This window comes from Dermacentor albipictus, unplaced genomic scaffold (genome assembly GCF_038994185.2).
Source record: "Dermacentor albipictus isolate Rhodes 1998 colony unplaced genomic scaffold, USDA_Dalb.pri_finalv2 scaffold_30, whole genome shotgun sequence".
Taxonomy (NCBI): domain Eukaryota; kingdom Metazoa; phylum Arthropoda; class Arachnida; order Ixodida; family Ixodidae; genus Dermacentor; species Dermacentor albipictus.
Window position 1 is genome coordinate 644146 of NW_027225584.1, and position 11943 is coordinate 656088.

At 47.6% G+C, this 11943-nt stretch overlaps 1 protein-coding gene across 1 annotated transcript; it reads left to right on the plus strand.

The window, feature by feature from the left end:
- Positions 1 to 3322: 3322 nt before the first annotated feature.
- LOC139052735 (uncharacterized) lies at positions 3323 to 10901 on the plus strand. The gene is made up of 4 exons (XM_070529785.1): positions 3323 to 3932; positions 5540 to 6262; positions 6698 to 8922; positions 10797 to 10901. The coding sequence occupies exons 1-4, from the start codon at positions 3323 to 3325 to the stop codon at positions 10899 to 10901; spliced, it is 3663 nt and encodes a 1220-aa protein (XP_070385886.1).
- Positions 10902 to 11943: the final 1042 nt, after the last annotated feature.

The following is an 11943-nucleotide window of genomic DNA, read 5'->3' on the forward strand; positions in this document are numbered from 1 at the left end:
AAGTTCTTCCTCAACTCTTGTGACTACATTTGTTATTTGTTCAGCATCCAAATTTGGAGCTGAAGCGACTAGCGCAAGAGTGGACACGGGGCATAAAAGGGCCCCGTGTCCACTCTTGCGCTAGTCACTTCAGCATGGAATACCAACTAGCCAGGCGCCGAATCAGGCGCCGATCTTTGTGAGTCAATCTCTTGTGAGTCAAATCTCTTGTTAGTCTCTTGTGAATCACTTGTGAGTCAAATCTCTTGTGAGCCGATCTTTGTGAGTCAAAGTCAATCTTTGTAAGCAACATAACCTTGTTATCATGAATATAGGGCCTAAGTGTAACGGGCAGACCACATTGTATGTGGGGAAACCGGCATTCAACTATTAACTGTACTGATGACAGAAGGAATTCATGATAGGTTGAGAGAAATGGTCATGGACGAGGAAGGGTATAGCAGCATAGAGTGTGATCACAAACACATCATATTGAAGATGGGATATATAGCTGGGAAAGATAGCAAGGAGTGCAAAATGGCCAGTCCAAATTTGAAGCAGGGTGTGAGACCGGGCTAGTTGGTATTCCATGCTGAAGTGACTAGCGCAAGAGTGGACACGGGGCCCTTTTATGCCCCGTGTCCACTCTTGCGCTAGTCGCTTCAGCTCCAAATTTGGATGCTGAACAAATAACAAATATAGTCACAAGAGTTAAGGAAGAACTTGCAAAATGGCCCAAGCAAAGAGTGGTAATATAGTGAGCTTCTCAGTGTAGTAACGACAGAAATGCGCAAGGAGAAGCAACGTGCTCGTTGGAAAAGAAAAAGGAAACCGAAAAGCTGGTAGAACATGGAGATACGAGAAGCGATCGCCAAATGGCAGAAAGCATCCCGAGAGCACAGGCAGGCAAAAAGCATTGACTTCCCGTTGTTGTCGGTATGGCCATCTAGATCCTGTATGTGGGCATTCATGTCACCTAATAGGATAATTTCAGCATCATTTAGGCATTCCACTAACTCTTGATTCTTCTATGTGCAATTATTTTCGGTCCACAAATACGGTACGCCCAGTCAAGTTTTCTTTTCACTCATTGTACCTGATAACCAAAGATGCTCTTGACATCTTGAATTTACTCTTTTTCATTTGGTTCCCTGATGGGTGAGCATTCCGACTCGCATTCCCTTTCTTTCCGATTAAATTCTGTTGCACCCTCCCCAAACTTAATTCTCAATCACTGACAACTGTTCCGAGTCTCTAAGATGCATTTCTGTAACCACATACACCCCTATTTGTTCTCTATTTAACTGCCCCTCAATCTCTACCCAGTTTTCCTTTCTTCTGCCGCCCTGCATGTTTATGTAGCCGGTATGTTGGTGCCATATAGTTCAGGCGGCTACAAACGCACCCTTTCGTGCACAACAAATTTTACATGAAATTTTATAAATAGCCATCGGATATTTCTCAAAAATATGCAGAATCAACTTTATGCATTGCCCATAAGTATGTGCTACGTGTAAATGGTCGTTTTTGCATCACATTTTCATGATTTTCTTGCGTTACAAAAAACAAGCAACATGGCGGCGCCTTTGTGGTTGCCACTCTCTTCGCCCAGCTTTTCCTTTGGTGTCGGTATTTTAACTCTATGATCTTCTGTTCTACTACATCCCCCAGTACTGTAACGGGTTCATCTGGCCGCAAGTACGACAGGGGTTGCTCTTTCTTTTTTAATATTTTTTTAACAGCGGCTTTTAGTTCCGCCGTGGAGCGCTACCAGAAAACTCAGCCCAGCTGTGCGCCACCTAGCGTTGCCTAGCAACCACTTGCGAGAGCACCGACCACGTAACCTCCTCGCACCCCCACGCGCGTAGGGCAGACTCGTGATGTCACAGGCGAGTAAAAGCTCGGAACAGCCGGCGCAGCGACACACCTCTCGCCTCCTCTACTCCGTGCGAACGTGCTACTGCTATGGGAAGACCGAAGAAAGCTCGGACGCCCGAAGAAGAAGCGGCTTACCAGGAAGAGCGCCGTTCCGTCAAGCGAGAAGCAATGCGTCACCACCGAGCTGATTCGGAACACCGCGCCGAAGCTGCGGCTGAGAAGAGGCGACGCCAAGACGAGCATCCCGAGTTTCAGTTCAGCGAATGCGAGATTCGGCGCCTGAACGCTCGACGTCGCCGAGAAAGCGATCCCGACCTGCGACTGCTCGAAAACTTCCAGCATCATGCCCGCCGAGACAACTTAGCAAAACCTAGCATAACCTAGACACAACTTAGCCAAGCCTACCATAACGTCGTAAAGCAAATAAACGACTTAGAAAAACCTAGCATAACCTTGCAAAACCTACAAACAACTTAGGCAAGCCACGTAAAAGCTAGGTGATCACAAGCTCCGCTCTTGACTCTATAGCCTCGCACCACTAGTGCATGCAAGCAGCGCACGTTTTTTTTTTCCCCCTCCCTCTCTTCCAATAAAGTTTTCATTCAACACTTCGCCTTATATATATCTTATATGACCAACTAAATTCCAAGTCTAATCATGGCGGCAAACCGTAAGCGAATTATAATCTGGCAGTGGAACTGTAGGGGATTCCAGCGCAAGAGGAACGTACCCTACAGCAGTTTATCCGATCGCATCAGGAAAAGCCGCACGTCATCCTTCTACAAGAAACGCTCACGTATTCGGTTTTCTCACGAGGCTACATAGCATATACGACGCACAGTAAAGGAAAAAGAGGCATCAGTACTCCGGTAACCAATAGAGGCACTTTCATTTCCTATGACATGCGATAATTCTAGAAAAGTGGAGTGCTCTCTGGTAGAAATTATACCGGGGGGCCTAAACAAGCACAGTATCTTTATACTCAATATATACAGTACGCCTGCTGACCACAGGCAGAGGTTTGCAACGATTGTTGCGAAAGCGGCCAGCAAAGCAAAAAACTCCCCCCTAATCGTAGCCGGGGATTTCAACGCCACACCCAACGGAAACCGACACCACGACTCAAGCCCCATCGCGGTAAGCGAATTGTAAACACTGATGCCATGAAGGAACGGCTCAAACTGAAAAGAAGTGCATTGAGAGCTCAAGTCACTAAACTGATTTCTGAAGCGGACTAGTCTTGGAGAGTCATGCAGACGAAGGAGCTCTTAATGTATTGTCTGCGAGGCTTAGCGTGCTCCAAATACAGCTAAACGAGGTGGACGCCGCCATCAAGCCCTTAGTACAAGACCAAGACGCAGAGCTAAATTATGTGTGGACCATAGAATACAACGACCGCATCGTCGCACACATGGCAAAACTCCGCCAAGAAGCAGAAAAAGACCTGCTAACAAAACAAGCAGAAATGGCGGCGACGCGGGCGCAGACCGACGGCCCTCCGGCGGGGGCAAAGTGCAAAGTGAAACTGCCGAAGCTCGAGTTACAACGATTTAGCGGAGCCGCCACGGAGTGGCAGTCCTTCTGGGAGCAGTTCGAGCAAGCGGTGCACGGAAACGACGGCCTCTCCAACGCAGAGAAGTTTCTGTACTTGCGATCGGTGCTTTCGGGAAGAGCCGCAGCGGCAATTGCCGGCATTCAAGTGACTGGGGCAAATTATACCACTGTCATCGAACTTCTGAAAGAGCGCTTCGGTCGACGAGACGTGCTGAGTCAAGAACATCTGACTCAGTTACTCGAATTGCCACCGGTACAGAAAGAAAAGGAGCACATCGGCCTACGTCGACTCTATGACCACCTGCAACGCAATATCGCTGGTCTCACGGCGCTCGGAGTCAAGACAGACAGTTACGGCGCCCTGCTCTCCTCCGCACTCCTGCGAATGCTGCCAACCGATCTTGTTGTCGGATACCATAAGGGACTTTCCGCTGCAAGCAAAGATGACGCGATCAGCATCAAGAGTTTGCAAGCTTTTCTTAAAACAGAAGTAGAGAGCAGGGAAAAGGCACTGCAACCTGGTAATCTCGCAGCCAGAGAATCAAAACATCGAGACAAAGAAAACAGCAAACCTCAAAGAGGGTCAGCAGCTTCTCTTTTTTCTGCGGGTACTGCGAAGCTGTCCGATCCATTCCATTCCATTCCTTTATTTCAGCATTCAACATTACATGTACAAATGCTAGGACAGGAGCAAAAAAGCCGCTATATTAAGCGGCTTGACAAAGGCCCCTGCCCCTACAATATTTGGCAGCAGACAGTTTGGGAACACTTTTTACGCAAGAATACACGGGTACATAAAATATATCTTCAAGAACATGTCTAAGGGAATGATAACATGCGTTTTTGAAAACACACTATAACCAACATTTTTTTTTTTTACCAGCAATACATGCCTTCTCTTAACAGAAAAATACAGATTTATGTAACGTGGTGAAACAATACATTTTTCCAATTACATAACAATATATAAAAGCACTTTCACATACAAGACAAATACAAAAACAATTCTATACTTAAGTTACAACCAACAAAAGGAAATGAAAATACAACATACTCTAATCACATGCAGTCGCACGGCTAATAAAATATTCCTTCAAAATTCTACGTGAAACAGTCCTAAGATCTATGTTTTCTTTTTCAAGACTGTTCATTAATACCGATATGCGGTACGGTAGTCTGTCCTTACCATGATTAGTTCGTGAAAAAGGTACGGCCCAAGTTTCTCGCTCCCGAATGTCGTAGTTGAGTTGATGAGGTTTGCTTAGATTGCAAAGACCAGTAAATCCCGAGTGGCCTCGTTTTACGCTTTCTTTATATTTCATAGCAAGATTAAATTGATAGTTGCAATGAAATGGAAGAACATGAAACTTAGAAAAGAATGTACTTGTATGACTGCCGTAAGAAATACAAGCAACGTGGCGCAATGCTTTTTTTTGTAAAACAGATAATGTCTGAATATTTTTTTGTGACGTTGTCCCCCATACAAGAATACAATAATTTGCATGAGAAATAAATATGGTGTTATACAGCAATAGCCGTAGTTTTAACGGAAGAACATCTCGAAGCCTACAAAGCGCACCGCACGCTTTTGCCATACTTGTTGCCACGCGTTCTACGTGTTTGTCCCAACTTAAATGCTGATCAAAAATCACTCCCAGTGTTTTCACATCCGCGGTGACGTCAATTCGTTCTGATCGATAGAATATATTTAGATTACGATTTACATCCATGTGCATTCTGTGCTACAAAAGATCATGCGACGCACAATTGCCAGGCGAAGATCTCATTGGATGAAAAGAAGAAAAGGCTCACTGCAGCTGGCCGGTGCTTCCGATGCTGCATAAAAGGACACACTTCAAGGGAATGCCGCAACAAAAGAAAAAATGCAAGGAATGTGGCAGAAGACATCTGACTCAGATGTGTGACCCGACATGGAAGCCACCCGAGAACAAAGCCACAGAGTTGCACTCTTGGACAGAAAAGAAATCTGAAAAGGTACCAACTGTGCTGCTCCAAACAGCTCAAGTATGGGCAGAGGGACGAAGAAGAGCGCTCACCCGTCTACTCTTTGACGGAGGTAGCCAACGAAGCTTTGTCACTAAAAGACTTTCACGGGAACTGCAACTAGAAGTTGTAGGTGAAGAGGACATCACAATCTACCCATTCGGAGGAGCTGGAAATATTATCAAAGAGAAGCGCAGAAGAGTAAAAATTTGGCTAAGAAGTCAATACGACCGTAAAGAGCACTCTATCGAAGCTCTGGAAATACCGGAGATCTGCTCTGATCGGCTTCACGTTCCTGAGGACATCCTAAAAGAGGTGCTAGCGGACATGGCTGAACTGGCAGATGTGACAGTTGCGCCAGCCCATTTGATGGGAAGCGGGATCGACATTCTTATCGGTGCTGACTATTACTGGACATTGGTATGTGGTGAAGTCAAGAAGCTGCAAGGCGCACTAGTTGCGGTAAAGACCGAATTTGGCTGGACTCTACAAGGAGCGATTCCCAGCAGTAGCTCAGCTGCCTACTGCTCAACCGTGGCAGTGCTTCGTGCCGGAGTGTTCGCCGACACCAGCAGCTTGTCCAACGAGCTCAAATCGTTTTGGGAACTTGAGAGCATTGGAATTATCGACTCTTGTACCCAAACGAACGAAGAAAGCGAAGAAGTCATGAACACATTTTCGGCGTCGGTAGAGAAAATGGACAAGCGCTATGAGGTAGCACTGCCCTGGAAACCCTTGAACATGCAACTCGCTGACAACAAAGCTGTTGCAAAGAAGCGCTTGACTAACCTCACAAAGAAGTTAATGAAAGATGAGTCGACACTGATCAAGTATGACGAGGCTATCCGTCAGTACCTGGAACAAGGGTTCGCAGAACGACTTCCATCGCAAGAAAGGAACAACGATGTAAGCAGATTATACTACATGCCTCATCGTGTAGTTTTTAGGCCTGAGAGCCTTTCGACCAAGATTAGAATCGTCTTTGACGCATCTTCTCACGATGCAGGTTGTATATCTCTGAACGAAGCCCTAGAACCAGGACCGAACTTGAATCCAGATTTACTCAATATTTTGCTGAACTTCAGAATTCATCGTATTGGATTAAGTGCAGACATTGAAAAAGCATTTCTGCAAATTTCGGTGCAACCGGCGGATCGCGATGCCCTCCGATTTCTCTGGTACGCACATCTTCCAACGAAGGAAGACCCAGAACCTCCTATGGAGGTCTGGAGAATGACACGTGTCCCTTTTGGCGTGACAAGTAGTCCATTCCTCCTCGCAGCCACCGTGCGCCACCATCTGTCCACGACAGAAGATTACCCGGAAATAAGAAAAACCATCAGCGAGAGCCTTTACGTGGACGACCTCATAACAAGAGCGAACACAGTGGAGCAGACTACAGATTTCTACCGAGGGGCACTTGATGTCATGAATCGAGCAAGCATGACACTGCGTAAGTGGAATTCAAATTCCAAGAAGCTGCAACAGCTGTTCAACGACGAAGGAACCGGATGCGCCCTTGGCTACGGGGGATGTCCAACAACAAGTGTCTCACGGGTCCTCGGACTTGTATGGAATAAGGACAGAGATCACCTAGCATTTTCCATGGAGGCCATCTTAGATTTCCTAGACCGAAACTCTAACACCAAACGATTCATTCTTCAAGCATCGGCTCGTATATATGACCCACTTGGTCTCGTTTCTCCGGTCACAGTTACAACCAAGTTGATGTTTCAAACACTGTGGGAATTTGGTATTGAGTGGGACGCCCCTCTGCCTGAAGAAGTCAAAGCAGCTTGGACGCAGTGGCACACCCAGCTACACCATTTAACGGACATAACAGTTCCAAGACGATATGGCAGCTTACCCAACGATAGCTGGAAGGAAGTACACATCTTCACAGATGCCAGCCCCAAAGCTTACGGCGCAGTTGTATGTTTGCGCATCTCCGGGGTCAAGGAAGCAAAAGTTACTCTGGTCCTCTCAAAGTCCCGAGTAGCACCAATTAAGAGAATCTCTCTTCCAAGACTGGAATTGATGGGCATGGTGATAGGTGCTCGACTGAGGGAATATTTGGAGCGGTCACTGAGCCTTCCAATAGCCAAATCGTATCTGTGGACTGATTCATCTATTGCGCTGCATTGGGTTCGAGGTCCCGCCCAACAATGGAAACCCTTTGTCGCCAACAGAGTGTTGGAAATTCAGCAGCGATCGGATCCAGACATCTGGAATCACTGTTCTGGGATCGAAAATCCCGCCGACCTTTTGACAAGGGGAGTCACACCTCAGGCACTCAAGTCGAGCTCACTTTGGTGGAATGGACCTGCTTGGCTTTCGAAGCCATCTACTTGCTGGCCAAGGCATGAAGGCACCGCTGACATGATCATCGCAGAGGAGGAAAGAAGAACCCTTCGCGTTCACAACGTGACTGTAAAGGAATCTGTCTTGCCTCTGCAGAAATTCAGCTCCCTCTCTAGACTGGTTCGAGTGACAGCCTGGGTTTTGCGATTTTTCCACAACGCCAAGCACTCCTGCCAAAAATACGAGGGACCTATTACGACCGAGGAAGTTCAAAAGGCGCATACTTGTTTGATTCTTCAAGTACAGTTCGAGGCCTTCCAAGAGGAACTCCAGTGTCTTCGCCGCTGGACACGCATGCCAAGCGATTCCCCGATACGAGATCTCAGCGTCACCTACGACGACGATGGAGTGCTGAGAGTGGGAGGAAGGCTTGGTGCAGCCGAGTTGTCCTACAACGTGAAGCATCCTGTTATCCTACCATCGAGACATCCCTTCACAGAGCTAACGATCAGCGCAGCACACCGCCGTCTCCTGCATGCCGGCGCACTGGAGACTCTTACCGAACTGAGGGAAATGTACTGGATCGTGCGGGGAAGGCAAATGGTGAAAAAGGTGCTTAAGAAATGTGTGACTTGCAACCGTTTCAACAGCCGAGCTGCTACTGAGCCAGTCGCTCCTCTGCCTCGTGAGAGGGTGACACAAGCTCCACCCTTTGATGTTACCGGTGTAGATTTTGCTGGCCCACTGAACACAAAGGATCAAGGAAATAACCGGAAGTCTTACATCGTTATTTTCACATGTGCAGTGACCAGGGCAATACACCTTGAATTGGTGACCGACATGTCCACCTCAAACTTCCTGATGGCTTTCCGAAGATTTATCTCGAGAAGAGGAGCTTGTCGAGTGATCTTTTCTGACAACGCCAGGACATTCCAGCGCGCTTCTAAGGATCTAAAGCGACTATGGACAACAATAAGAGGAGAAGAAATTCACAACTTCTTCACTAGCCACCAGATCCGCTGGAAATTTATAGCTGAGAAAGCTGCTTGGTGGGGAGGATTCTGGGAAAGAATGGTTCGGTCCGTCAAAACATCGTTGAAGAAGGTCTTGGGAAACAGCTACTGCAACTTCGAGGAGCTCACAACAATCCTAACTGAAATCGAAGCTGTCATCAACTCTAGACCCTTGACCTACGTCTACACGGAGGCGAGCGAACCCGAACCTCTAGCACCATCGCACTTTCTAGTGGGAAAGCGACTGACCACTCTTCCTGACAGTGGTTCCGCTACAGAGGTGGCTCAGCGCCCTGGTCAACTCACTCGTCGTTGGCACTACCGACAAAGGATGGTCGACCAATTTTGGCGTCGCTGGCAAAAGGAGTATCTGACGAGTCTCCGGTCAGCACATTTCGCTGTTCCGAATTCGTCAAGCGCACTGAAGAAAGGCACTCTCGTTTTAGTCCATGAGCATTATCTACCGAGGCAACTCTGGAAAACTGGACAAGTGTCAGAAGTTCTTCTCGGACGAGATGGAAGAATCAGAGCTTGCATGGTGCGCATGCCTAATGGAACCACATTGAGAAGACCGATTCAACTGTTGTACCCCATGGAATACATGGACGAATTACCTGAAGCTCATTCCGGGGGGAGTATGAAGAAACTGCCAACTTTAGCCTCATTCTTTTCGTCAACGGGCAACCCTGTGCTCCTCCGAACTCGCTCGGCAACGGGCATCCCTATCGAAATAAAGTTTAGTTGTTTTGTTCACCTCAAACGAAGCAGTCGGTTCTTTTTTGACCTGCCATAATTTCCTCAGTTGATATCAATCTTGTTACACGTGATAAAAGCCTCATTCCGAGAGTCAACTCGATCTGCATACTAGGTATGGTTATGGAATCCAATGGGTCCAAGAACTTCATGTTGGCTAGAATCACCACGAAAACTGAAAATGTAATTAACTTCATCAACAGTGTCTAACAGAAGGGGAGGCTTGAAAGAAAACAATCTGCTCAGGCTTTTCCACGCCTTCCTTATGAGTCCCATAATTTATGTAGCAGCTATGCACAATTGACACACTTCTGAGAAAAAGAAGTTGAGCGTCCTCATTCGGAAAAGCATCAAAGGGTACTCGGCACCCCCATGACCGCCAGTACTGAACGCCTCTGTCAACTGGGAGTACACAATTCGTTGGAGGAGAATATCGAGGCGCAGGAATCGGCCCAACTGGCTCGGCTGTCCTGCTCTTCGGCAGGGATAGCAATTCTGGCCATTGTTGCGACTTCGGGGTGGAGGGCGAAAGACGGACTCGTTCCGTAGACGAAGAAGAAACGAAAAACTTTATTCAATATTTACAGATAGTGGATGATAGCGTATAGATAGCAGCAAGAGTGAATCAAACCGACTGGGCGGCTGGACCCTCTTCTCACAATGGGCCGGTTTAAATCCCTTCGGAGACACCTCGTCGGCAGGAATCAGGCGGGGCAGGGTGGTGACCTCGCCCACGTCGAATTCTTGATTCGTCGCGGAGATGGCTGGGCGCTTCTTGAAGTTGCCTCCCGTGACAAATACACACAGACTCTAGACCACCCGAGGCGTTCACCTCGGGCTCCATCGCAAAAGAGGCCCATAGTATACTCGGGAACAGGGCAATCACCCCACATACGATTATTTGGTTTCCGGCACACTTGGGGGCCTAAATCTGGACTCGCTCACCAATCTCAATGACATTGCACACTCCCAGGCGCGCGTGCTAACTCTCCGCGCGGAAGGAGGAACCTTGTCACAGACCAATGTCCAAGGGTTCCGGGACACTCTATTCCCTTTTAATGAATTCACGAAACATTTCTATCTGGAAAGAATAAGAAAGTTTCCTCCACCACATAAAAAGCTCACAAGACCTCAAGCTATGAGCACCTGCAATGAAGTTTGCCTTAGAGTTACTGTGTGTGCTACCGCAGCTACCTGCGGTAGCATATACAGTAACTCCAGTTTGCCTGTACATGTCGCGCCACCTAGCAGCGGCGGTGAGCACCAGCGGGTAGGCCCTCACCGTCATTTCACCATTGTCCGTGGTGCGCTCAGGCTCGCCTGAAAGCCTGCTTTTCCAATGGATTCACCGCGGCCTCTCGGCAGCTCCTTCGTGAGAAGTGTGAACAAAAAGAGCAAGCGCAGATACTGCTGAGTTAAGAACTGTCACAACCGCGAAGGCGATGTCGACATCAAATTGTACCGCTTCCCTTCAAAACCGGGGAAAGCAACCCGGCGGCAATCGCGGTTCGTGTCGGTCTTGCGCATTTCTGTTAAACCAACTAAGACGTAAGTGCAAAAACAAGAAAAAAGAAATAAAGAAACAAGCAGCGGCATCCGTAAAAACGCACAATAAAGCGTCAACTCCATAAAAACGCGTGAACAGATTCCCGATGTTGTAAATCAGTTTATATAGTTGTTTAGCTCGTCTTGCTCCAAAACAAACGCGCAGTGGTTGTTACGTGTCATATCTAGCTTCGTAAGCGCTCCGTGCTGGAGCTTTGTACGCACTGTGCTTCTTCCTGCGCCAAGATCAAGACGCGAATGCTGGAAGCGAGCTCATGTCTTCCCGCGCTTAGAACAACAGAACTAAGGTTTGAGTAGACTGCAGCACACGTCGAGAATATTAAAGTGAGCATTTCTCTCGCGCACCCTAGCTCACATTTGTTCAGTCTTCACGTTACTTAGTCTAAGCTGATTGCTCTCTATGATGCTTCAGCGGTAATGCCCTCTCACATTCGAGCCCGAACGACAATACCAGAATATGCTCGAAGCACTTTGTTAACAGAGAAATAGCACTTATCTGCCAATTCACCAAAACCACTACAATTGTGAGGTGCAAGGCACGCTCCCAGTTATGAAGCGACAAATGACAGTTCAAAGACGTTCACAGCCGTATTTGCTAAAATAATGATTTGTTAACTCACTTTGAGTTCGACGTTGTAAGCATGCTTGCTTTGTTGTGACAAATACTTGGCGACCTGCGGTGGTTGCTTAGTGACTATAGACCTCAGACTCTGCCCAGGCGGCGCTGCGGAAAAACTAAAATCCCTCTATAATTTCCAAGGTAGCGCCATCTGCCGCGCGCGCCACCTAGGAAGTTCCTGTAGCAGACGGCGCCCACGCTAAACCGCGGCGCCGCGGCATTCGTGAGGTGAAAAAATATCTGCATACGCGCGGAGATATAACCTACTGGTGCCTG